General features: G+C 58.4%; 1 protein-coding gene across 8 annotated transcripts in view; it reads left to right on the plus strand.

The window, feature by feature from the left end:
- The window catches only part of NAV1 (neuron navigator 1), a 219,028-nt gene that overhangs the window by 186,654 nt on the left and 8,716 nt on the right, over nt 1-23,658 (plus strand). The window contains exons 7-28 of one of the 8 annotated variants that reach the window (XM_021064510.1): nt 1,462-1,600; nt 2,244-2,541; nt 3,247-3,940; nt 4,367-4,810; nt 5,674-5,715; nt 6,280-6,428; nt 7,735-7,905; nt 9,137-9,189; nt 9,787-9,810; nt 9,918-9,995; nt 12,249-12,332; nt 12,525-12,636; nt 17,362-17,483; nt 18,101-18,109; nt 20,397-20,593; nt 20,765-20,957; nt 21,073-21,241; nt 21,469-21,566; nt 21,697-21,792; nt 21,973-22,132; nt 22,467-22,702; nt 23,363-23,517. In XM_021064510.1, the coding sequence (XP_020920169.1) occupies nt 1,462-1,600; nt 2,244-2,541; nt 3,247-3,940; nt 4,367-4,810; nt 5,674-5,715; nt 6,280-6,428; nt 7,735-7,905; nt 9,137-9,189; nt 9,787-9,810; nt 9,918-9,995; nt 12,249-12,332; nt 12,525-12,636; nt 17,362-17,483; nt 18,101-18,109; nt 20,397-20,593; nt 20,765-20,957; nt 21,073-21,241; nt 21,469-21,566; nt 21,697-21,792; nt 21,973-22,132; nt 22,467-22,702; nt 23,363-23,517 (3,723 nt within the window). The remainder of the gene's footprint in view (nt 1-1,461; nt 1,601-2,243; nt 2,542-3,246; nt 3,941-4,366; nt 4,811-5,673; nt 5,716-6,279; nt 6,429-7,734; nt 7,906-9,136; nt 9,190-9,786; nt 9,811-9,917; nt 9,996-12,248; nt 12,333-12,524; nt 12,637-17,361; nt 17,484-18,100; nt 18,110-20,396; nt 20,594-20,764; nt 20,958-21,072; nt 21,242-21,468; nt 21,567-21,696; nt 21,793-21,972; nt 22,133-22,466; nt 22,703-23,362; nt 23,518-23,658) is intronic. The other 7 variants (XM_021064514.1, XM_021064512.1, XM_021064511.1 and 4 more) reach the window with 7 other exon arrangements.

Consider the following 23,658-nt stretch of genomic DNA (forward strand, 5'->3'; position numbering starts at 1 on the left):
CAGCCCAGGACTAACGGGAAAGTTACTGTATGTCCCTAGCGAGGGAAAGAGGTGGGTTGTCATTTAACAAGGGCTGTATTTTGTAGTCATGAAGTTGAGCTCCTCTGTACGGTGGCCTCATCCCCAGGCTATCCTTGCTCTTTCTCAGTGTACTTGGATTAATCCCTGCAGAGCCACCAGCCAAACGTCCAAACCGCCCACTTTCCTCTTCCCAGCAAATAAATCAGAGGGAGGCCGAAACCTGGGCCAAGCACTAGGATGACTTGTATGTCTGACTTTTGTTCCACGATGTGAAACTCAAAATAAATCACACGCAAAGCTGAGGAACAAACCCAGGGTGAACACAGATGCAAGGGTTCAGAGATTAATTCCCACAGATGCAAACGGACGCTTACAGGTGTAGTCTCTCTAAAGGTCTGTGTGCAGGAGTTCTCGTCGTGGCTCAGTGGTTAATGAATCTGACTAGGAACCATGAGGTTGCAGGTTCGATCCCTGGCCTCGCTCAGTGGGTTAAGGACCCGGCATTGCCATGAGGTGTGGTGTAGGTCTCAGATGTGGCTCGGATCTGGCGTTTCTGTGTCTGTGGCATAGGCTGGCGGCTACAGCTCCAATTAGACCCCGAGTCTGGGAACCTCCATATGCCACGGGTGCGGCCCTAGAAAAGACAAAAAAAAAAAAAAAGTCCATGTTCAGTTTGAGGCTCTAAAACCAAGCACGGAACTTACATGTGAAGACCTGTTTAGGGTCCAGAAGGAAGAAATGAACGGTGAAAGACTTGGGCATAAGACTTTCAGAGATAGACTGTTTTGGAGGAGACAGAATTTGAGCTTAACAAGTAATATGTGATCACAAGGAAACTTGGGAGAGTACGTCAGGCCAGCAGAAGAGAGATTGGTATAATCGGGAGAGGAGGCATTTGGTGTTAAGAATAAACTGCCCAGAGTTCCTGTCTTGGCTCAGCGGAAACAAATCTGGCCAACATCCATGAAGATGCAGGTTCGATCCCTGGTCTTGCCCTGTGGGTTAAGGATCCAGCATTGCTGTGAGCAGTGGTGTAGGTTGCAGGCACGGCTCCGATCTCACATTGCTGTGGCTGTGGTGTAGGCCAGCACCTATAGCTCCGATTCGACCCCTGACCTGGGAACCTCCATGGGCCACAGGTGCGGCCCTAAAAAGCCAAAAAAAAAAAAAAAAAAGAATTACCTTGTCTTTACGATATGCCTTTCTGTCAAGGAGGTAAAACCTCTTCCTTGGCCCAGTAAAGCTGGTCCCTTTCTTTTCTGAAAGAGCATGACCAAATGACAAGGAAGTTTCCATCCCACTCTGAGTTCTGGCAAACCCAGGACCAGTTGCCACACTTTGTCTGGAAGACAGCCCCCCTTCCACCGTGATGAGACTCTTGCTTCTTGCCGTGGCTTCTGTCTCATGTGCTAAGAACCTTTCCCCCTCCTCGTCCTGCAGCTGGGATGAGAGCACCTCCATCAGCAGCGGGCTCAGCGACGCCTCCGACAACCTCAGCTCCGAGGAGTTCAATGCCAGCTCCTCCCTCAACTCCCTCCCGACCACACCCACCGCGTCCCGCAGGAACTCCGCCATCGTGGTACGTGACAGGGCCCTGCCTATGCCAGGGTGGCTCCCCTACTCGGCCACCCCATGGGGCTGGGTGGGTGGGTGCCTGTGGCCAGGTCCCTCTCGAGCTGGCAGAAAGAGACTGGAAGGTGCCGGGCGGTCACCTGAGAAGTGAGCAGGCGTCTGCTCAGTGCCCGTGCCAGGGTAAGAGCCGTCCCAGGAGTTCCTGCTGTGGCTCAGTGGTTAACAAATCCGACTAGGAACCATGAGGTTGCGGGTTCAATCCCTGGCCTTGCTCAGTGGGTTAAGGATCTGGCGTTGCTGTGAGCTGTGGTGTAGGTCGCAGACGCAGCTCAGATTCCGCATTGCTGTGACTCTGGTGTAGGCCAGCGGCTACAGCTCTGATTCGACCCCTAGCCTGGGAATCTCCATATGCTGCGGGAGCTGCCCAAGAAATGGCAAAAAAAAAGACCAAAAAAAAAAAAAAAAAAGCCATCCCACCTGGAGGGGGAGAAAAGTCCAGGATTGGTGCGAGGTCCCTCTGGCAGCCCTGGTTGACCGAATCCTCTGAGAGAGTAGGGCCGCCCACTCGGCTGCCTGAACAAACCCCTCAGCCCCCCTCCCCTCCCTCTCCCCCAGGTGAGCATCCCTCTCTGCTTTTCTCTTGTTCCCAGCTGCGCACAGACTCAGAGAAGCGCTCGCTGGCTGAAAGTGGGCTGAGCTGGTTCAGTGAATCAGAGGAGAAGGCCCCCAAAAAGCTGGAATACGACAGTGGCAGCCTGAAGATGGAGCCCGGGGCATCCAAGTGGCGGCGAGAGCGGCCCGAGAGCTGTGATGACGCATCCAAGATCGGAGAACTGAAGAAGCCCGTCAGCCTGGGGCACCCCGGTTCCCTGAAGAAGGGCAAGACCCCGCCGGTGGCCGTCACCTCCCCCATCACTCACACGGCCCAGAGCGCCCTCAAGGTCGCAGGTGAGCCTGCAGTGAAGGAGGGATGGGGCCGCATCCTGCTTCTCTGGCCTGTTTCTCGCCCATTCGCTGCAGGTGGAGAGCAGGCACCTGCATGCTGCTTCCTCCCATCTTCCCCATCCCCCCAACCTGAACTGAGTGAGGAAGGGGGTGCTACTGTCTCCATCTCTGTTGTACAAACATGCGAGCCCAAGCTCCATGTGCCAGAAAGGCTGGGCCACCACCTGGTGGGGGGCAGGGCATTAAGCTCAGAGACTGGCCTGACCCCCCTCCCACGCTTCCCAGTGCGTTTCCTTTCCTCTCCCAGGACCCGGTTTGGGGGCTTCTTTTTCCAGGAATTTGTCTGCAGTGTCAGGGTTGTGCTGCTCCCAGAGCTGGGCCCTTGGTGGCCCTCGCTGGCCAGTGCGTCCCTCTAGTTGCTAACGTCCAGCAGACACAGCCAGACTTGGCTTCTCCCCTTTTCCCTCCTCGAGGGTTGTTAGAAGCCCTTCTTCCTTCCTGACAATCTCTGTGATTGCTTTTGCCTTCTCATCCAAACCGGGAGAGCCTATCCTGGGAGCAGAAGTCAAGCCAAAATCAACCAAACACTCTGGGGCCAGTCCCGCCGAGGGTCCCCACCGATGTGGCAAGGCTCCCATCCTCAGCCTGTGGGGCTTCTGGGGAGGGAGGCTCCCACTGCGCTCACTCCCACCCGCCCTCCTTCCGCAGGCAAACCCGAGGGCAAAGCCACCGACAAGGGCAAGCTGGCGGTGAAGAGCGCGGGCCTACAGCGCTCCTCCTCCGACGCCGGCCGTGACCGCCTGGGCGACGCCAAGAAGCCTCCCTCGGGCCTCGCACGCCCGTCCACTGCGGGATCCTTCGGCTACAAGAAGCCACCTCCTGCCACGGGTACCGCCACGGTTGTGCAGACCGGGGGCTCGGCCACGCTCGGCAAGGTCCAGAAGTCCTCAGGTATCCCCGTCAAGCCGGTGAACGGACGCAAGACCAGCCTGGACGTGTCCACCAGCGCGGAGCCCGGCTTCCTGGCCCCTGGTGCCCGTTCCACCATCCAGTACCGCAGCCTGCCACGGCCGGCCAAGTCCAGCTCCATGACTGTGACCGGCGGGCGGGGTGGCCCCCGGCCCGTGAGCAGCAGCATCGACCCCAGTCTCCTCAGCACCAAGCAGGGCGTCCTGACGCCTTCCAGACTGAAGGAGCCTTCCAAGGCGGCCGGTGGGCGGGCCGCTCCAGCCCCCGTCAACCAGACGGACCGCGAGAAGGAGAAGGCCAAGGCCAAAGCCGTGGCCCTAGACCCGGACAGCATCTCTCTGAAGAGTGTGGGCTCCCCGGAAAGCACACCCAAGAGCCAGGCCAGCCACCCTCCAGCCGCCAAGCTGGCAGAGCTGCCACCCACCCCCCTCAGGTACCCCGGCTGCACTGTTTCCTCCTGTCTGTCCACCTGGCATCTTCCCACTGTCCTGGCACTCCCTAGAGTAGGCGCTCCTTCACCCCTGCCTCTGGGCTGCATCCCCACCCCCTGCCCCTGGGGGCCAAGGGCCCCCGCCTCCTCCAGAGCCCGTCTCCATCTCCAGGCTCAGTTTGCTTCACACCCCCTTGTGCAGAAGTCTACCTGTCTCCCCCAGACACCTGAGCTGCCCCCTTGATAAGACAGGAAGATGCCAAGCCAGGTGTCCTGCCCCCGCATTTCATGGGGGCACTGGAAGCAGCCCCCTGCCTTGCACAGAGCCAGGAAGCTAGGGTCTGGGACCAGGGTTTCACTGAAATCCCACTGCATATTGCTTCTCCTCGTCTGTGGTCTGGAATGTTCTGTTTCGTCTCCTTCTCTTAGGGCCACAGCCAAGAGCTTTGTCAAGCCACCCTCACTCGCCAACCTCGACAAGGTCAACTCCAACAGTCTGGATCTCCCAGCATCCAGCGACGCCCACGCTCCAAAGGGCCCAGAGCTGCATGCTCCAGGCTCCACCACGGGGGCCCCCCTCTCTTCGTGCTTCACCCCCAGTCCAGCCCCCATTCTCAACATCAACTCTGCCAGCTTCTCCCAGGGCCTGGAGCTCATGACTGGGTTCAGTGTCCCCAAAGAGACCCGCATGTACCCCAAGCTCTCAGGCCTGCACAGGAGCATGGAGTCCCTACAGATGCCAATGAGCCTGCCCAGTGCCTTCCCCAGCAGCGCCCCCATCCCCACACCCCCCGTGCCCCCCTCCGCCCCTACCGAGGAGGATACCGAAGAGCCGACCTGGAGCGGAAGCCCCAGGACGGGACAGCTGGACAGGTAGGTGGGCGAGGGGCGGGGTCAAGCCTGCACCACGCGTACCTGCGTATGCCTGCCTCTGGGTCATTTTGTCAGGTGGGCTTTTTTTGTTGTTGTTTTGCCATTTCTTGGGCCGCTCTCACAGCATATGGAGGTCGAATCAGAGCTGTAGCCGCCAGCCTACACCAGAGCCACAGCAACGCAGGATCCGAACCGCGTCTGTGACCTACACCACAGCTCACGGCAACGCTGGATCCTTACCCCACTGAGCGAGGCCAGGGATCGAACCCACAACCTCATGGTTCCTAGTCGGATTTGTTAACCACTGAGCCACAACGGGAACTCCTTTTTTGTTGTTTTTAAAGTGTGATTCTCATCTCATACGTGGGGAACCGGTCCACAGAGAGGTTAAATGTCTTTTGCAAAATTCCGTGATTCATTTAACCTGCCACCCAAAGCCTCTGCCTCCTGGCCCCAGGTCATTTCCATGGCATCACACCGCAGTTTTCATCTTCCATAACACAGCCTTTAAAAAGCTGTCTCGGAGTTCCCCTGGTGGCCTAGCAGTTAAGGATCTGGCATTGACACTGCTGTGGCTCAGGTTTGACTCTGGCCCAGGAACGTGTATATGCCGTGGACAGAGGGCCCCCCCGACCCCCCCAAAAAAGCTGTCTATGTCTTGATTCCAAATCAGAGAAAACATTAACCATCTCAGATAAGTCTCCGATTGTGAGCCCAGAGGCGGGCTGCTGCTGCCTTCCTCTTGTTTGTGGGATGAAGGGCCTTGCAATTTGACGTCCTGTGCCCGGTGTTGTATCCATCAAGCCTCGGGTCCCAATGTTTAGTTTCTGAGATGGACCCACCTGCTTCTCTTTCCCCCACAGTGCTCAGCGGGATCGGAATACTCTTCCCAAGAAGGGGCTCAGGTAACCCTGAAATGTGTTTTTCCTTATACCTGGGGCTCCGGGGCTGTCTGAAAATCCTTAACCTGACCTGTCCTGGGCCCCTGTCATGAACTTGGCACTGATCAGCTGCATCACTTACCTGAGGTCCCCAGGCACCTGCTTCCCGGCACCCCCACAGGCTCACTGTTAATTGTGTCACCTTGCAGCCAGTGTTGTCTTTTGGTGACAGAGGAGACAGGTGTGCACCTGGCTCATACACTCACCTGCACCCATCTGCAGCCTGAGGGAGAGGGGAGCAGGCTGCCTCGGCTCACTCAGATGGACACAGTTGGGCAGTCCGGTGGTTCCTGCTGCCTGGAAGCCACGAATGGATGCCTCCTCACTCTGTCCTGAGCCCCAGGGAGAAGGCCTAGCAGCTTCTCTATCACCCCAGCGCCCCCCCTTCCCACCCGGCAGCCGGGGAGGATGCTGGGTCACCGCCGCTGTCACTCCCACCTGCCTTGTCCTGCTTTCAGAACCGTGCACCAGCCAGCCCTCTGACCCAGGTTGGAGAGGCCCGGACTGAGCTCTCGGCTGTGCCCACAGGTACCAGCTGCAGTCCCAGGAGGAGGCCAAGGAGAGGCGCCACTCGCACACCATCGGGGGGCTGCCCGAACCCGACGACCAGTCAGAGCCGCCCTCCCCCCCTGCGCTGTCCATGTCCCTGAGTGCCAAGGGCCAGCTCACCAACATAGGTCAGTATCTGTGGACACCACCCGCCGTGCATGGGCTGGGGCGGGCTCGCCTGGGGGGAGGCGAGACGGCGGGGGTCGGGCTTCCTCTTGTACTTGGTTGGCACCGTGTTGGCTGGTTTGCGGCACCTCGGTTGATCCATCCAGCGTGAGACGGACAGACGGCCCAGTACGCCAAGACCCTGCACTGAGAGTTGACCCTGGGCACAGGCTGTGAGGTCCTTGTAGCCTCAGAGAGGCTGAGTGTTGACGTGGAGAAGCCGTGACTTGAGGCCCAGAGCTCAAGCCAGTGCAGGCAAAAGGGAGTGGCCACACCTGGCATCTAGCTGGCAAGGAGGACCGAAGGACAGGCGACTGGTTGCAAAGACCGCTCCAGACCCAGGAGAGTCCGGAGTGGCCAACCGTGCCCACTGGGCCAGGACACCCCAGCCCTGGGGGTCGAGCTGAGTGGGATGCTTGCAACCAGGGAGGGACCGTGACTCAGACCCAGAGCTGGGTTGGCCTGGCCGGAGCCCCTCGAGGGCCCTGTTGGGAGGGCGGCCTGATGCTTCCTGGCTGTGGTTGCCTCCACCTCCTCCTCCTGCGGATCTGTGCCTGTGGGACACCTGGGGGACTTGAGGAAACTGGGAGTCTTTGCTAGATAAGCCAGCGCTTCTGAAGGAAAGGCTATCTGGCCCTGCAGGGCCGCCAAAGGGAGGGCAGGGCTGGCTGGTCCTCCGTCTTGGGGACGGAGGGGGCCGGGCCGCACCGTGGTCACCACACACATTCAGAGGGCCCAGGGGTCTTGTTCTGCAGGGGCCTTTATGGAGCCCTCATGGGTGTAGACACGAGGAGCAGGGCACCCCCCCCACCAATGCTCTCACCTGCTCCGACCTTCAGGCAGGGCACGCTGCTGGCAGAACCCGCCCTGGAAGGCGAGCTTGGTGGGAGTCCCGCCCCACTCGGCACCCGGCCTCCTTCTCTCTTGCTTCATTCGGATCTGAGTCTTGCTCTGAGCTCTCAGGCCTCCCGGCCACCAGTTGTCTATCAGGAAAACACCGCATCCCACGTCCGGCCTCTGGCACATCCCAGGGTGTGACGGCTCCGGCCACAGGCCTGAGGGAAGGGCTTTCACGGGGCCACGTTCCTGGCCCTTTGTCCAGAGCTGGGCCTTCCAGCAGGGCTTGCGCTCCCAGGGGAGACGCTCAGACCCACTGCCCCTCCCCCGCCCCCCCCATCGCCTCTGTTCCTGGCTGGGGACCGACCGCTGATGCCCCTGCCTCTTTTCCTGCCCTCTCCCCCCGTCCCCTCCCCCGCTCTGTCCTTCCAGTGAGTCCCACTGCGGCCACCACGCCAAGAATCACCCGCTCCAACAGCATCCCCACCCACGAGGCGGCCTTCGAGCTGTACAGCGGCTCCCTAATGGGGAGCACCCTGTCCCTGGCCGAGAGACCCAAGGGGATGATTCGGTCGGGATCCTTCCGGGACCCCACGGACGATGGTGAGACCTCATGCCAGCGCGGTTCACGCTCATTCCAGCTCTGCTGGGTCCCCCGGCCCGCCCACCGCTGCCGTCACCACACATGGACAATTCACAGGACATCCAGTTGGGCCATTTCAGCTCTTTCTTCCCATCCCTTTGGAGGGTCTGGGGGCCCCAAAACCTTGGGTGGCTCCGTCTAGCTCGGGGGCAGAGGGGGAACAGCATGGAGGGCTAGATGGCGCTCTGAAGCCACAGCCCTCATCCTCCCAGCTTCAGAGGACAGGGATGCAGAGGTGGCTCTTAAACCCTTAAAAGAATTAGGCATCTCATTCCTCTTTCAAGAAGGTTCCTGGGAGTTCCCCTTGTGGCCCAGCTGGTTAAGAACCTGACATAGTGTCTGCGAGGATGTAGGTTCAATCCCTGGCTTTGCTCAGTGGGTTCAGGATCCCACGTTGCTGTGGCTGTGGTGTAGGCTGACAGCTGCAGTTCCTATTCAACTCCTAGCCCGGAAAATTCCATGTGCCACAGGTGCGGCCTTAAAAAGAAAAAAAAAATGTCTATGGCGTCCCCTGGTGGCCTAGTGGTTGAGGATCTGGCGTTGTCACTGCTGTGGCTCAGGTTCCATCCCTGGCCTGGGAACTTCTGCATGCCAGGGGCACAGCCAAGAAAAAAAAACAATGTTCTGAAGACCAGCTTGAGGTTGGCCTGCTGGGTGTTGGTGCCAGAGCTGAGCCCGGCTTTCTGGGGGTTAGACGTGCGTGACTGTGGGACGCTCATCGCTCATGAGGGTTTGCCTGGCACACGGGCTCTGGTCCTCTCTGTGGGGCTGCTGTTCTGATGCCTGGAGAATCAGAAGGCGTGTTTTGCATTTGGGAGCTTTTTCGTCTGTGTGGTCCCCACTGCAAAGAGGAGGCAGGACCGAGGCTCTGTTCTGAGCAGCTCTGAGGAAAAGCTGCCTCTTCCGCAACAGAAGTGCTTTCCTGAGGGGGGAGGAAGTGACGCCTGACCAGGAGCATGTCCTTCCCCTCCCCCTTAACCCTTGTGCGCCCCCCCCCCCCCCCGGAGCAAGGGAGAGCGGAGAAAGCCGGCTGGAGGAGGCTGGCTCTGCTGGACTGCGCGCGTGCACATGCGCAGCTGGGCCCCCTGTTCGTGCTCGCTCTCTGCAGAATCAGAACCCCAGTCCCGTCCTTAGGGCTCTTCCTGGACCCCTAGCCCTCTGTTAACCCTTCGTGTTCTGCTTCTCTTGCAGTTCACGGCTCAGTGCTGTCCTTGGCCTCCAGCGCCTCCTCTACCTACTCCTCAGTAAGCAAGCCCCTCCATCCCCACACTGCACCCGGGACCCTCCTGGGGGTGGGGGCTCCTGGAGCTTAGAGCACGTGGTGGGCCCTTCTGGACCTCAGTGGCCTCCCCACCACTTCCTGAGCAAGTCTGGTGCCTTCTGAGCCCCTCCTTCGAAAGCGGAGAACAGTCCTTGTAGGGCTGTTCGGTGCCAGCCAGAGGGCAGCGTCCCCAGCCAGGTGACATGAGGGGGGGGGTCTCTCCAGGACTCCAGAGCCCAGCAGTGTGGGGAACCCTCCCAGTGCTCCTGGTGGCCTGGGCCGTGAGGGATGGTTGATCCTGAGGTCCGTTCTGGCCCTAACACCTACGCCTTCAAGTTGATGGCCATAAGGATGAGCTTCAGATCAGCCGGTTTCATCTGCCAGCCTTCTTGGCAGCGACAAGCTCCAGGGAGGGCTTTGTTAAACCGCGGTCTGGGGTCCGAGCCCACCTGTGAGGAGGATCCAGGGCCCGGATGCAGGTCTCAGCCGCTTGGCGTGCCCCAGGCCCCCTCCCTTGAGCTCTGTGCGCTGCCTTCTCCACGGTAACCGCCTCTCTCCCCCTCTGTGCTCCCTGCTTCAGGCTGAGGAGAGGATGCAGTCCGAGGTAGGGAGCCAGCTGTTGTCTCTGCTTGTCGCCATCACCGCCCCCGTCGCCTTCCAGAGCTTACACTTCTTCCGCCACCGTCAGTTCGTATCCCCTTCCTTTCACAGCAAATCCGGAAGCTGCGGAGGGAACTGGAATCGTCCCAGGAAAAAGTGGCCACCTTGACGTCCCAGCTTTCGGCCAACGTGAGTGCCCAAAAGCAGGGCAGCTGGTTGGGCCCCAAATTAGGGACGTTCAGCCAGAGGAGAACCGGCTGCTTCGGCGTCCTGTGGGCTTTGATCCCAGGGGAACAGAGGATTTGGGGATTGGCGCGTCTTCCCCGGAGCCCCGATGTTTAGGAAGCACCATTTTTACCCCCACCCTAATTCACAGGTGTGGGTGAAGTCACGTCCAGTGGCCTTTGAGCGTCTGGGTTCTCAGTGGTTCTGGGTGGAGGTGACAGAATTAGTTATGGGTTAGTATTATCCATCCCCAGAACCCTCTGCCTCTGCCCAGGGGTACATTCGTGCCTTTGTCATACCCACGTGTCCGGACAGGCACAGGCACAGAGCTGGGTGTTGGAGCCCCGTCTGGCCCCTGTGACGGGGCGTAGGGGCCCGGCCCCACCTCCCCGGCCCCTTGGCCCTCACTTCAAGTGGGGGCCAGCATGCTTTGTGGCTGTCTTCACTGAGAAGGAGTTTCTTCTTGGTGGCCTCTCCGCCCCACGGGATGGGGAGACATGAAGCTGCCTCCCCGACGAGGCGGCAAACAGGACATAGGAGCCCTTTTCCCCCAAAGCTGTAAACAACAGCTGAGCCGGATCTGCTGGCGCTGGCTCTCCAAGTGTTTGCACAAAGTAACCATGTCTGCAGCTTCCGCAGGCCTTTCTGGCTTTCTTCTCTCCCCTTCCTCCCTGGGGGGCCCAGCTGTCAGGCCTGGTCCCCAGCCCAGACTCAGGTAGCATTTCCACTGTATTTCAGCAGCAGTTTCCTCACCACAGTGGTTCTTCTCTTTCCCCCAAACTCTCATTTGTACACTTATCAGCTTGTATGAAGTTCACCCCAAGTCCTTAAAACTACGATTGGGGACCTATAAGAATTGTAATCGAGTCAAGATACATCTTTTCTCTCCCTGTGCCCCACCCCCAAGGCTGGGAAATTGGGAGGCGGAGTGAGGGGGGCAGAGGCCCCCCCCCCGACTCATTTGCACTCAGCCTCCTGCTGGTGAGACTGGGCGGGAGCCCAGAGGATGGGTTCAAGGGTGACTCTCTTAGGACAGGAAGAGAACAGGCTGAACCCGCAGACCCGCTGGCCTGGATTTTGGATGCAGGCTTTGACTGAGGGTCAGAGCCCTGCCTCCAAGCCGGGGCTGCAGCGCAAGGACCCCCACTTGTTCTCAGGATCCTTGACTGCAGACCTTGTGCCCTGTTCCCCGGACTCCCCAGCTGTCCGCCCTGGGGCACCTTCCAACCCCTACCCCAGATGCCAGCCTCCTTCCAGCACCTCGGCCAAGCCCTGAGGTCATCCAGGCCCCTCTGGGGCTGGGGGTGGTGGTGGCAGCACCCCCAGAGGAGGGGGAGCCCACTCGGCAGGAGGCCAGCACGGAAAAGCCCTCAAGAAGGGGGTGACCTGAGGCCAAGAAGGCACGGACTCCCTGGACCAGAGACGCCTCCCTCAAGCTGTGTCCCCAGGGTGGTGGTTGGAAACTGGAGTTGGCCACAGGGAGGCAGAACCTCTGGGGACGGGAAGCAGTGGGGTCACAGTGTCCCTCACTTGCTGGGTCACCGTCTGCTTGGTGCCCTCACTGATGGCTGTTCCTCCTTCTGAGCACGCATCTGCCTCTCTGGTCCCAAGCCGATAGAGCTGGATGGAGCTCCAGCCCACCTTCCCCTACCTCCCCCAGGTCCCTGGGGCGGCTCTCGAGGCAGGCCCGCCACCTAGTGTCCAGACTGCAGAATTGCTCTGAATCCTCCGCCCCCCCCCCCCCCCGCACCCACAGCTGCTCCAGCCCCCCAAAAGGAGCCCCAGGAAATGGTCAGGGAAGGAGCTTCAAAACACAATACGATTGAGAACCGAGGTCCCTGGGTGCAAGGGGGGCGATATGCCACACCCTTTCCATGGGGGTGGGGTGATGGAGCCCTGAGGCCAGCCCACAGGTAACAGCCACAGCCCCAGGGGGGATGGCCTTCCCTCGGAGCAGAGGGGCCATCCCACCCCCTGCCAGCCATGGGGCCAGGTCTCCAGAGCCTCCAAAGACCTGCCCCGCCCTGATGCAGTCTAGGCCACCTCACTGTTGGAGAAGCTGAGCCCCAGGAATTCCCTTCAGGCCAGAAAGGGAAATTCGTGTTCCGAAGCCACTAAGAGGCTGGCTGTCCTTGGTCAGCTCTGAGACCCAGGATGCCAGCTCTGTCCTTCCCCAGACTAGGGCAGCTGGGGAACCTCCATGGGCCTTTGTTTCAGGCCAACCTAGTGGCAGCTTTTGAGCAGAGCCTGGTGAACATGACGTCACGCCTACGGCACCTGGCAGAGACGGCCGAGGAGAAGGTGAGAGCCAGGGCAGAGGGGGGACAGGCCAGGCTCCCTCCCCTTCTGTCGCCCTGAGTCCTCCATCTGCCCAGCTGGCCGCTTCCCCACCCTTCTCTATCAGACCCAGGGGGCCCCAGGGCCCAGCCCTTGCTGGGCTTGGAGGGGATGCTCCCAACCCCAGACAGCGAGGCACCTTGGTTTCCCTCTCAGGACACTGAGCTGCTGGACCTACGAGAAACCATAGACTTTCTGAAGAAGAAGAACTCAGAGGCCCAGGCCGTCATTCAGGGAGCTCTCAACGCCTCAGAAGCCACGCCCAAAGGTAGGCCCTCTGGCCACAGGCCCAGGGGAAGGGGTGTTATTGCAGGCTTTGCTCGGTGCCCAGGGCGCCAGTCCCACATCAGATTTCTAGGAGGCGAGGGTCCTTTCATGGTCAAGGAGGAGCGGCCAGAACTCACCCCCACCAAAGCCATAGCCCAAGAGCCGTCCAAGACAGTCGTTAAAATGGCACTTGACTCTTACAAACTCAAGGTACCCTGCAGACGACCCAGCAGTCATGCTCCCGGGTGTTTGCCCAAAGGAGCGGAAATGTCACATCCCCGTAAAAACCTAGACATGGATTTTTTTTTTTTGGCTTTTTGTCTTTTCTAGGGCCACTCCCTCGGCCTATGGAGGTTCCCAGGTTAGGGTTCTAATCAGAGCTGTAGCCGCTGGCCTTTGCCACAGCCACAGCAATGTGGGATCCCAGCTGCGTCTGCGACCTACACCACAGCTCACGGCAACGTCGGATCCTTAACCCGCTGAGCGAGGCCAGGGCTCGAACCCGCAACCTCATGGTTCCTAGTCGGATGTGTGAACCACTGAGCCACGACAGGAACTCCTGGACGTGGATGTTTAGAGCAGCTTTGTTCACAGTCGTCAAAGCTCAGAAGCAGCCCGGATGTCCTTCAGTAGGTGAACGGATGGATAAACTGCCATAGCCAGGCAACGACATGTCACAGGGCATAAGGAAACGAGTCCTCAAGCTAGGAAAAGATACATGGGTAAATGTCCATCGCTAAGTGCAAGGAGCCCATCAGAAAAGGTGGTGCCTATTGTGCGGTTCCCACTGTGCGACATTCCCGAAAAGACAGGACTCCGGGGATGAAGAAAGGATTGCAGTAGTCGGGGGAGGGGAGGGACGAGCAGGCGGGACGTGGACGCTTAGGACAGGACAGGATTCTGTAGGGTATGGCCCTCACACCTTTGCCCGGGTGCTCAGAGCCCACGGGCAGGAGTGAAGCCTGGAGGCACTGGGCGATGGGCGTATGTCAGAGCAGGTCCGTCCATTGTCGACAGCGCACGTCAGGTGGGGATGTGGGTGGTGGGGGCTGTGAGTGTGTGGGAGCAGAAGCTGCCCTAAAAAGTAGTCTAAAACTAGCGCTTTCTCTCGGTTTTTTGGTTTTGTTTTGTTTTTGGGGGTTTGTTTTGTTTTGTTTTGCTTTTTAGAGCATATGGAGGTTCCCAGGCTAGGAATCGAATCAGAGCTGCAACTGCCGGCCTACACCACAGCCACAGCCATGCCAAGATCCAAGCCGCGTCTTCGACCTACACCACAGCTCACAGCAACGCCAGATCCTTAACCCACTGAGCAAGGCCGGAGATCCAACCTGCAACCTCATGGTTCCTAGTCGGATTCATTTCTGCTGCACCACAATGGGAACTCCTCAAAATATAATTTTATTTTATCTTTTTTTTAACTTTTTTTTCTTTCTTTTTTTTTTTTTTTTTTTTTTTTTGGTCTTTTTGCCATTTCTTGGGCTGCTCCAGCGGCATATGGAGGTTCCCAGGCTAGGGGTCAAATCGGAGCTGTAGCCGCTGGCCTACGCCAGAGCCACAGCAACTCGGGATCCGAGCCGCATCTGCAACCTACACCACAGCTCACGGCAACGCCGGATCCTTAACCCACTGAGCGAGGGCAGGGATCGAACCCACAACCGCGTGGTTCTTAGTCGGATTGGTTAACCACTGCACCACGACGGGAACTCCAAAATATAATTTTAATACTTATTTGACTTCTGTAAGGTGGCCACCCAACTGGAAGTTTGTTGTATTAAATCAGTCCAGCTTGAACATCGACTAGGTATTAAGTTGAAAGAGATACTATCAGTCTTCTCCGGTGTAACAGTGATGCTGCGACCGAGTCCTTAGTCTTCAGAGGCACATCCTGAAGTGTCTGGTGGTAAAGTGTCATGCTGTTGCAACTTGTTTTCAAATTAAGAAAATGTTCTCCGGATTTCCCATCGTGGCGCAGTGGTTAACGAATCCAACTAGGAACCATGAGGTTGCGGGTTCGAGCCCTGGCCTTGCTCAGTGGGTCAAGGATCCGGCGTTGTCGTGAGCTGTGGTGTAGGTCACAGATGCGGCTCGGATCCCGCGTTGCTGTGGCTCTGGCGTAGGCCAGTGGCTACAGCTCCGATTCGACCCCTAACCTGGGAACCTCCATATGCTGTGGGAGTGGCCCTAGAAAAGACAAAAAGAAAAAAAAAAAAGAAAGAAAGAAAATGTTCTCTGTGTGTTTGTGTGTGTGTGTGTTTGCGCCTAAGTGGAGAAGAGTGAAAATATAACAAAATATTAACAGTTGTTACTTTAGGTGGAGGCCAAGTGGGGGTCCTGGGTTGTGCTGTGCTTTAAGTGTTCCTGTGTGTTTGAAACATTTCAGAAGTGCAAGTGGGAGGGAAAGAGACTACAGCTAGACCCACCACCCTGTGCCTGGTCTAGGACAGACTCTCTCTCTGGCCACATCTCCCATCACCTTTGCCTGCTGTGCTCCAGGAGACACAGTCAGCCTTTATTGAACACCTGCAGTATGCCAGGCACAAGTCTGAGCATTTTACTGATGTTAATTTGTTTATTCTGAATAACAGCTCCATAAGATATATTGTATAGTTGAGAATAAGATCAGAGAAGACAAGCAACTTGCTCAAACACAGCTCCTTAGTGACGGGTCTGGAACATTGAGCTATTTCTAGTTTCCCTGAATACACCTGACTCTTCACATTCCTGTGTGCTGCATGGATAAGCGAATCCTGACTTTTGCTACAGTATTTCAGGTTTTCCTCCTTATTGTTGACCCAGGCTCAACTTGGTCAGGAGGACTTCTAGAAGCCTTCAAAGACAAATGCTGAAAGCAACGACACCTAATTTTATTTTGTTTGCAAATACATAATAAGTGTACATGGCACAAAATTTTAAACACACAAGAGATTTCCTAACTTTTCGAAGACTGCTTGATTCTAAAAACGTATCCCGGAGTTCCTGTCATGGCTGAGCAGTAACAAACCCGACTAGCAGCCATGAGGATGCAGGTTCAATCCCTGGCCTTGCTCAGTGGGTCGGGGACCCAGCAGCGTTGCCATGGTGTAGGTTGAAGATGCAGCTCAGATCCCGAGTTGCTCTGGCTGTGGCATAGGCTGGCAGCTGCAGCTCTGATTTGACCCCTACCCTGGGAACTTCCATATGCTGCCAGTGCTGCCTTAAAAAGAAACAGAGGAGTTCCCGTCGTGGCGCAGCAGAAACAATCCGACTAGGAACCATGAGGTTGCAGGTTCAATCCCTGGCCTCGCTCAGTGGGTTAAGGATCCGGTGCTGCCGTGAGCTGTGGTGTAGGTCACAGACACGGCTCAGATCCTGTGTTGCTGTGGCTGTGGTGTAGGCCGGCAGCTACAGCTCCGATTCAACCCTAAGCCTGGGAACCTCCATATGCCGTGAGTGCGGCCTTAAAAAGAGAAAAAAAAGAAAAGAAAAAAAAACCCACCATATCCTATGCTTTTAACAGTATTATATAGCATATTTTTAAAAGTTAATTGATAAGCTCAGAGCTAACTAGACCCTCCAAGTAACTGATGATAGATATACACACTTATTTTTGCTGCCCTTTGTTTTAATTAACTAATTTCAAATTAAATTAATTTGATCACAAAAGCAATTCATGTTCTAGAGGAAAATGTGAACTAGAGGTTGCTGAGGCACAGCCCATGGGCTTTGCTTAGACTCTGCTGCCTGTCACCTGTGGCCTCACCTGGCCTCCTGAGGGGTTCCCCGCCTCACTCTGGCCCCCCAGCCCCACTGACCTTGTCACCTGAGGGCCCTCAAGCAGAACTGGCTCCCCACAAACCTTTGCAGGGCCTTTTTTCAGCCCTACAGTCATTATCCAGTGTTTCCACCTGAAGAGCTTCCGTTCTTACAACCCTCGAATGTCTCCCCTTTATTAACCTTTTCCTTCGTTCTTACAACCCTCGAATGTCTCCCCTTTATTAACCTTTTCCTTCCTTGTAACAGAAAAGGGGGACATCATTGGGACCATTACAGACCTACTTGGGGGGGGTTGAAGGCAAGGCGCTGGGCCTCGGGTCCCCGGGCCACCTAGTGTCACCAGAAAAAGCCCTGAGGACAGCAGGTCCATGTCTCCATAGGACAGTGGACGCTCCATCTGAGCTGGCTCTTGTCACACCTGCTCAAGCTAGGTTCGCTGGCTTGTGTGCTGCTCTTTCTCCTACGAGACTAGGAGCTTGTTGAGAACAAGAATCCTTTCTTGCCTGTTTTTCACCCTTAGCATTTTCTTTTTTGTCTTTTTGCCTTCCTAGGGCCACTCTCGTGGCACATGGAGGTTCCCAGGCTAGGGGTCGAATCGGAGCTGTAGCCACTGGCCTACGCCAGAGACACAGCAACGCGGGATCCGAGCCATGGCTGCAACCTACACCACAGCTCACGGCCACGCCATATCCTTAACCCACTGAGCGAGGCCAGGGATCAAACCCGCAACCTCATGGTTCCTAGTCAGATTCGTTAACCACTGAGCCACGACGGGAACTCCACCCTTAGCATTTTCTTCTGTTGAAATATGATGGCGCTCCATAAATGTTTGTTGAGAGGACGATCCAGAAGGTGAAGAATGTGGATGAGGTGGGGGCTCCCTCCTCTTCCTTCTGCGTCGAGACTTGCCTAAAGCCCGTGTCCCCTTGGCACCCACCGTGCCTGTGTTTGTCCCACTGTGCTTGGCCCCCAGAACTGCGGATCAAGAGGCAGAACTCCTCGGACAGCATCTCCAGCCTCAACAGCATCACCAGCCACTCCAGCATCGGCAGCGGCAAGGATGCTGACGCGAAGAAGAAGAAGAAAAAGAGCTGGGTAGGTAAAGCTGTGGGGGGAGCTGTGTGGACCGCCGTGGAACGCGCCACCTCAGCATAGGGAGCGGGCTTCCAGAACCCACGGCGAGAGAGTCCTGTCTGTTACCACCCCCGTCTGCCCCGAGTGGGGTCTGCGTGGTCCTCCCACCCCCCCACCCCCCACCAGCATCCCCTTTGGGTCCTGCATGGCTGCCCCCGTGACTTCTAGTGTCTGGGAGGAAGGTTGTAGGAACAAAGCCACTCACTCTAGATGCCCCCAGAGGTCATGGCTTCAGCCCTTTGCAGAGGTGTTTGTGGAACCTTCCAGATTACTTCACAAGGAGCCTCTTTATTACCTTTGGTCCAGAGGTAGTTGTTCCGTTTGTGTGTTTTCCCAGAAAACCCTAAACTGGCTTTGGCTGACCTTTCTGCCCGCCCCTCCTGCTGCCCGCGTTCAGGAGGGGGTGCCCATGGGGCACTCGCGCCCCTGGTCCCCTGCGCGACGAGCCCGCCCGCAGACCGTTGCGTAGTACAGACGGGCCAGCCGTGTGAAATGAGTGATTAAGTGTTGCTTCTTCTTTTTTTTTTTTTTTTTTTCCCCCTTCAAAACGCTGACCTCAAATCCCTATTTTTTTCCAGGTCTACGAGGTAAGACACTCCTCTCCCTGTTTCTCTTTCCCGTTGCCATACCTCCCCCATCTCAGGAGCAGCTCCCTGTCCCTAAAAACAGAACGCCACCCAGGAAACTAACTGTGACCACCATGCCGAGCCCCTAACCCACGCCCCTGCATGTCCATCCACGGCCGATCCCACGAGGCCAGAGGAGTGGTCTGGCTGGGGCCGGTGGGGGGCTCTGTCTCCCCCTGGCCCCGTCCCCCACCCCCAAGTCTGCCTGTTATAAGAGGGCTCACACCGAGCCCCCGTCCCGAGAGCGAGTCCGTCTCGTTCTGTCAGAGCCTAGAAGCCACATGTGGCAGACTGGGAATGACCGTTATCTTGACCACAAGGCCACATCAGCCTGGGCCTGGACTGAAGATACAGCTCTGGAGTAAGATGAGCCAGAGATAGGGGAGGGGGAGTGACCTGAGGTCACTCCAAGACCTCCAGCCCTCTGAGCGTCATGGGGTTTCCAAAGGCATTCGGGGACTGAGATAGAAAGGGAACCAGAATTTCCATGACCAACCAGACGTGTGAGGTCCACTGAGCCCCTGTCCCAACGTCGTGCTGGGTGAGGACCGGAAACAGATCTGGGCGCTCAAGGAGCTGCAGCCTTGCCGGGAAACAAGAAGTCTTGTATGTGTAAAACCGGCGACAGTTTAGTGGTACCAGATGCTCAGTTCAGTCTTGGAGGCTCGTTCCAGAAGAAGCGCACAGAGGGCGGAGGCTAAGCGGGGGTGGGGCTGTGTCAGCCACAGAGGCCTGTGGGCTGCATTCTGCAGAGTCTGGTCAGAAGGGGGCCGCAGGCAGGGAGGATTTGAGCTCTGGGACCCCGAGGAGAGGGAAGGTCTGGACGCAGGATAACTGCGAGACCTGATTCTTAGCATGTCCCTAAGTGAGTTCCCCACCAGCCCACTGAGCTGCTCCGATTGGAGGGGCCCTACCTTTCCTCCCCACACGTCCGCCCAGGAGATGTCCTGAGCTGTCCCTCGGGACGGAGGCCAGTTTTGCTCGATCCACTGTGTCTGGAGCTCACTTGGCCACATAAGCCCTCAGCAGGTGACACGGCACAGTCCACCTGTTCCAGCAGTTCTGCTTTGGGACCACAGAGCCACACATAGCACAGTTCTCACCTAGAGTCTAGGTGATCCTCGAGGGCGGGTGCTCCCGGCAGATGGGGGTCACACACACACGCACATGCACACACACATACACACACACTTCCTGGGAGGCAGGGGCTTCACCGGGTTCAAAGGCAGGCAGGCTGAGTTCTAGCCCCGGGTCTCCATCTCTGCAGAGCACTGAGCTCCCTGGCAGTCTGAGCCGTGCCCCCTGCATTGCACGCACGCTGTGCTGTCCCTCACATCCCATCCTGGCCAGCTTGGTCCTCCCCACGTCCTGCCTGGTAGAGCCCCCGCCCTGCCCTGCAGCTCCAGGACACACCCCTGCAGAGAATCCTCAGTGCGCCCCTCCTCTCTCCCTGTCCCAGAGACCTGGTTGGCTTTGTCCCTGTAGCCTTTGACCCCTCCTTTACTCTCTGTGTCCGGCCGCCGCTCCATCTCCGTGTGTCTGCGTGCGTGTGCATGCCAAATGGATGCATGTGATGGGTGTGGGACAGAACGTGGTTTGCCTCTCCCATCCCTAACGCCCAGCCTCTCCGCCCCCGAGACCAAGCCCGTTACGGTCAGATCACAACCGCCCACGTGCTTGGACGAAATGCTGGGAAGCAGCCCTTGTGGTGGGGGTTTGAGTGGAGGTAGTGGAGAGCAGTTTCAGGCTATCTAGCCACCCTGTGATGTGCTGAGCACAGCAGGCACTGAAAGAAGCTTGGTTCATCTCCCTTCTGTCGATTCCACGGGATCCCACTGTCAGTCTCTGGTGGATGGATTCTGACCCGATGAGCCCTGCTCAGAGGTGGGTCCAGTGGCCAGTGAGCTAGGCTCCAGACTGAGCAGTGACCGGTCTGCTGGAGGAGGCGGGATAGGGCCACTGAGAGGTACAGCACGTGCCCCGGGGGCTCCCCTCCATCCTGCCCTGGGCGCGGTCCCCCCACAGGGGAGGGAGACCCGAGACGTTCCCTTAGCGACAGCACCGAGTCCAAGCTCTCAGCCCAAATCCCTAGGCAAGTCCTTGGCCCATATTCCATGAAGCCAGTGATGCCGCAGAGCGAGGCGCACAGCCAGCAAACCCCCACCTCTGCACTGGGCTCAGAAGCCCCTACCGGCCTCCCAGCTCCAGAGCAGAGCCCTGACGGCTCTCCCCATCTGCTTTCTTCTAGCTCCGAAGTTCCTTTAACAAAGCCTTCAGCATAAAGAAGGGGCCCAAGTCGGCGTCCTCATACTCCGACATCGAGGAGATTGCCACGCCCGACTCCTCGGCCCCCTCGTCCCCCAAGCTGCAGCACGTGTCCACGGAGACCGCCTCGCCCTCCATCAAGTCCTCCACCTCGTCCTCTGCGGGCACCGACGGCCCTGAGTAAGTGCCCCCACGGCTGGCCAGCCAATGTCCCCTCCCCAGGCTGAGAGCAGCAGGTGGACCTGAGACCTTAGACTGGTGATGGCAGCGGGAGGAGCCCTGCCCAACGCGGCTCAACGTCTGACGCCTGGCACTTCCCTGGCATCTGGCCTGACTCTCGCTTCCCTCCAGGGCCCCCACCCACTCCGCTCCCCACGCCAGGCTGTTCCACGGCAGCGAGGAGGAGGAGCCAGAGAAGAAGGAGGTGTCAGAGCTGCGCTCGGAGCTGTGGGAGAAGGAGATGAAGCTCACGGACATCCGCCTGGAAGCCCTCAACTCCGCGCACCAGCTGGACCAGCTGCGGGAGACCATGCACAACATGCAGGTCAGTGCCCGGCGGTGGCGGCCGCGGCAGGATGGGGGCCATGGCAGAACGGGGCTCCAAGGCTCCCGACCGCGCCCCCGCCCTCCGCTGCCCTTCCCGTCTGTTGTCGCCACAGCTGGAGGTGGACCTGCTGAAAGCCGAGAACGACCGGCTGAAGGTGGCCCCGGGCCCCGCAGCAGGCTCTGCTCCGGGGCAGGTCCCGGGATCATCAGCGCTGCCGTCCCCTCGCCGCTCCTTAGGCCTGGCGCTCTCCCACCCCTTCAGCCCGAGTCTTGCAGACACAGGTACGTGTTGGAGAGAAGGAACGGGCTCTCCTCCCATCTCCTCTCGCTCCGGGGGGGCTTCTTTGCGTCTCGGAGGTAACGGTGCCAAGACACCGAGACCTCAGTCACTGACCAGGTTGGGCTCTCCTTCTGGGAGCAGATGAAGACTCACTGGGCAAGGATAGTGGTGAAGGGGTAGGAAAGCCCAGGGTCCCCCTAAAACCGGCAGTCCTCTTCCCTGCCTCCAGACCTGTCCCCCATGGACGGCATCAGCTCCTGTGGCCCCAAAGAGGAAGTGACTCTCCGGGTGGTGGTGAGGATGGCCCCCCAGCACATCATCAAAGGGGTAAGGAACTTCTGGGGACTGTGGCAAGGTCATTGTCACCCGAGCCCAGAGGACTCACCCCCACAGCCTTCTCAGCTCCCCCTACCTGCCGCCCTCGCCAAGGCTCACGGGCTTCTCCTCGGCCTCGCAGGACTTGAAGCAGCAGGAGTTCTTCCTGGGCTGCAGCAAGGTCAGTGGGAAAGTGGACTGGAAGCTGCTGGACGAAGCTGTCCTCCAGGTGTTCAAGGTGAGGGACACGGGAGCTCCCTGAGACCACTGGTCCTCCGACAGCACCGCCACCTGTGATGCTTTGGGCAGGAGGACGGGCGGCTCCTCCCCTTCCCCCGGACCCTGATCCCCCAACAGCACTTCCCTCGCAGCTTCTATGTCTGTGTGCATCTTTTTTCTCTTCCTTCTCCCCCATCAGGACTACATTTCCAAGATGGACCCAGCGGCAACGCTGGGTCTGAGCACCGAGTCCATCCACGGCTACAGCATCAGCCACGCGAAACGCCTGCTGGACGCCGAGCCCCCAGAGCTGCCCCCCTGCCGCCGAGGGGTCAACAACATTGTGGTCTCCCTCAAAGGTCGGGCCTGGCCTCCCGGTGCAGTGATGCTGGATGGGTGGGGGGCGGGGGGGTCCGGTGGTCCATCGTGCTTTCAGTCAGCAAGAGCTGATCAAGGGGCACCAGTGGGAAGGTCACCCCAAGATGCATGAGCCCACCTGATGGGTCCCAGGGCCATGGTGGCTCCCAGGACAGTTCTGGCCAGCCCGGCCTTCCCCTCCCTGGCCCATTGCGCCCAGCCTGCCCCGCCTTCCAGAGCCAGGCCAGCAACTTTGCATGCCCCCCACCCCCGACCCCATAAGGGAGGAAAGCCCCAGGCCGGCCGAGGCTGACGCCGTGGGGGTCTGGGGTCCAGGTCTGAAGGAGAAGTGCGTGGACAGCCTGGTATTCGAGACGCTCATCCCCAAGCCCATGATGCAGCACTACATAGGCCTCCTGCTCAAGCACCGGCGCCTCGTCCTGTCCGGCCCCAGCGGCACCGGCAAAACCTACCTGACCAACCGCCTGGCCGAGTACCTGGTGGAGCGCTCAGGCCGCGAGGTCACCGAGGGCATCGTGAGCACCTTCAACATGCACCAGCAGTCCTGCAAGGTGGCCGCTCCCTGTCCCCACTGGCACTCCTCCCCACCCCCGTCTTCTCCCTCCTTGCTTCAGGAGCACTTGGCCCTGCAAGTGCCCACGGCCCCTCCGTCCCCCTTGCTCCCCACTCTGCCCTCTGCCAGCCTTGTGAGACCCTTCTTCTCTTTGGCTTCCTTCCCTCTGCCTTTCTTCCCAGGATTGCGCTCAGAATTGAGTGTCACTATGGAGTTCCTGTTGTGGCTCAGCAGTTAACAAACCCAACTAGTATCCATGAGGTTGTGGGTTTGATCCCTGTCCTTGCTCAGTGGGTTAAGGATCCGGTGTTGCCATGAGCTGGGGTGTAGGTTGCAGACTCGGCTCGGATCTGGCATTGCTGTGGCTGTGGTGTAGGCCAGCGGCTACAGCTCCCATTAGACCCCTAGCCTGGGAACCTCCATATGCCGCTGGGGCAGCCCTAAGCAAAAAGACAAGAAAAAAGAGAAAAGCATGTGTTCTTGGGGGACTTAGGGGCCGCTGCTTAGGAAGGTTGCTTAGCACCTCTAGACAGCTGATCGGCGCAGGGGCCACAGGCAGGACGTGAGGCCACAGGGATCCAGAGCCAGACCTTTGTCTTCCCTGCTGGTCCAGGGCTCCCTGCTCCCGAGCCCTGACCCACTGCCTTCTTCATTTCAGGATCTGCAGCTCTATCTTTCCAACTTGGCCAACCAGATAGATCGGGAGACAGGGATTGGGGACGTCCCCCTGGTGATCCTGCTGGATGACCTCAGTGAAGCAGGCTCCATCAGCGAGCTGGTCAACGGAGCCCTTACCTGCAAGTATCACAAATGGTAAGCTGGCATCAGGCAAGACCAGACTTATCACCTCGGGCAGAAGGAGAGAGCCGGGTCCAGGCCAAACTCCCAGCGTCCCCCTGGGAGGGGGTTCGGGCACGTGGCAGAAAGCACATGTTCTGACAAGTCTAAGAAATC

The sequence above is a fragment of the Sus scrofa genome, chromosome 10 (genome assembly GCF_000003025.6).
Source record: "Sus scrofa isolate TJ Tabasco breed Duroc chromosome 10, Sscrofa11.1, whole genome shotgun sequence".
Lineage (NCBI taxonomy): Eukaryota > Metazoa > Chordata > Mammalia > Artiodactyla > Suidae > Sus > Sus scrofa.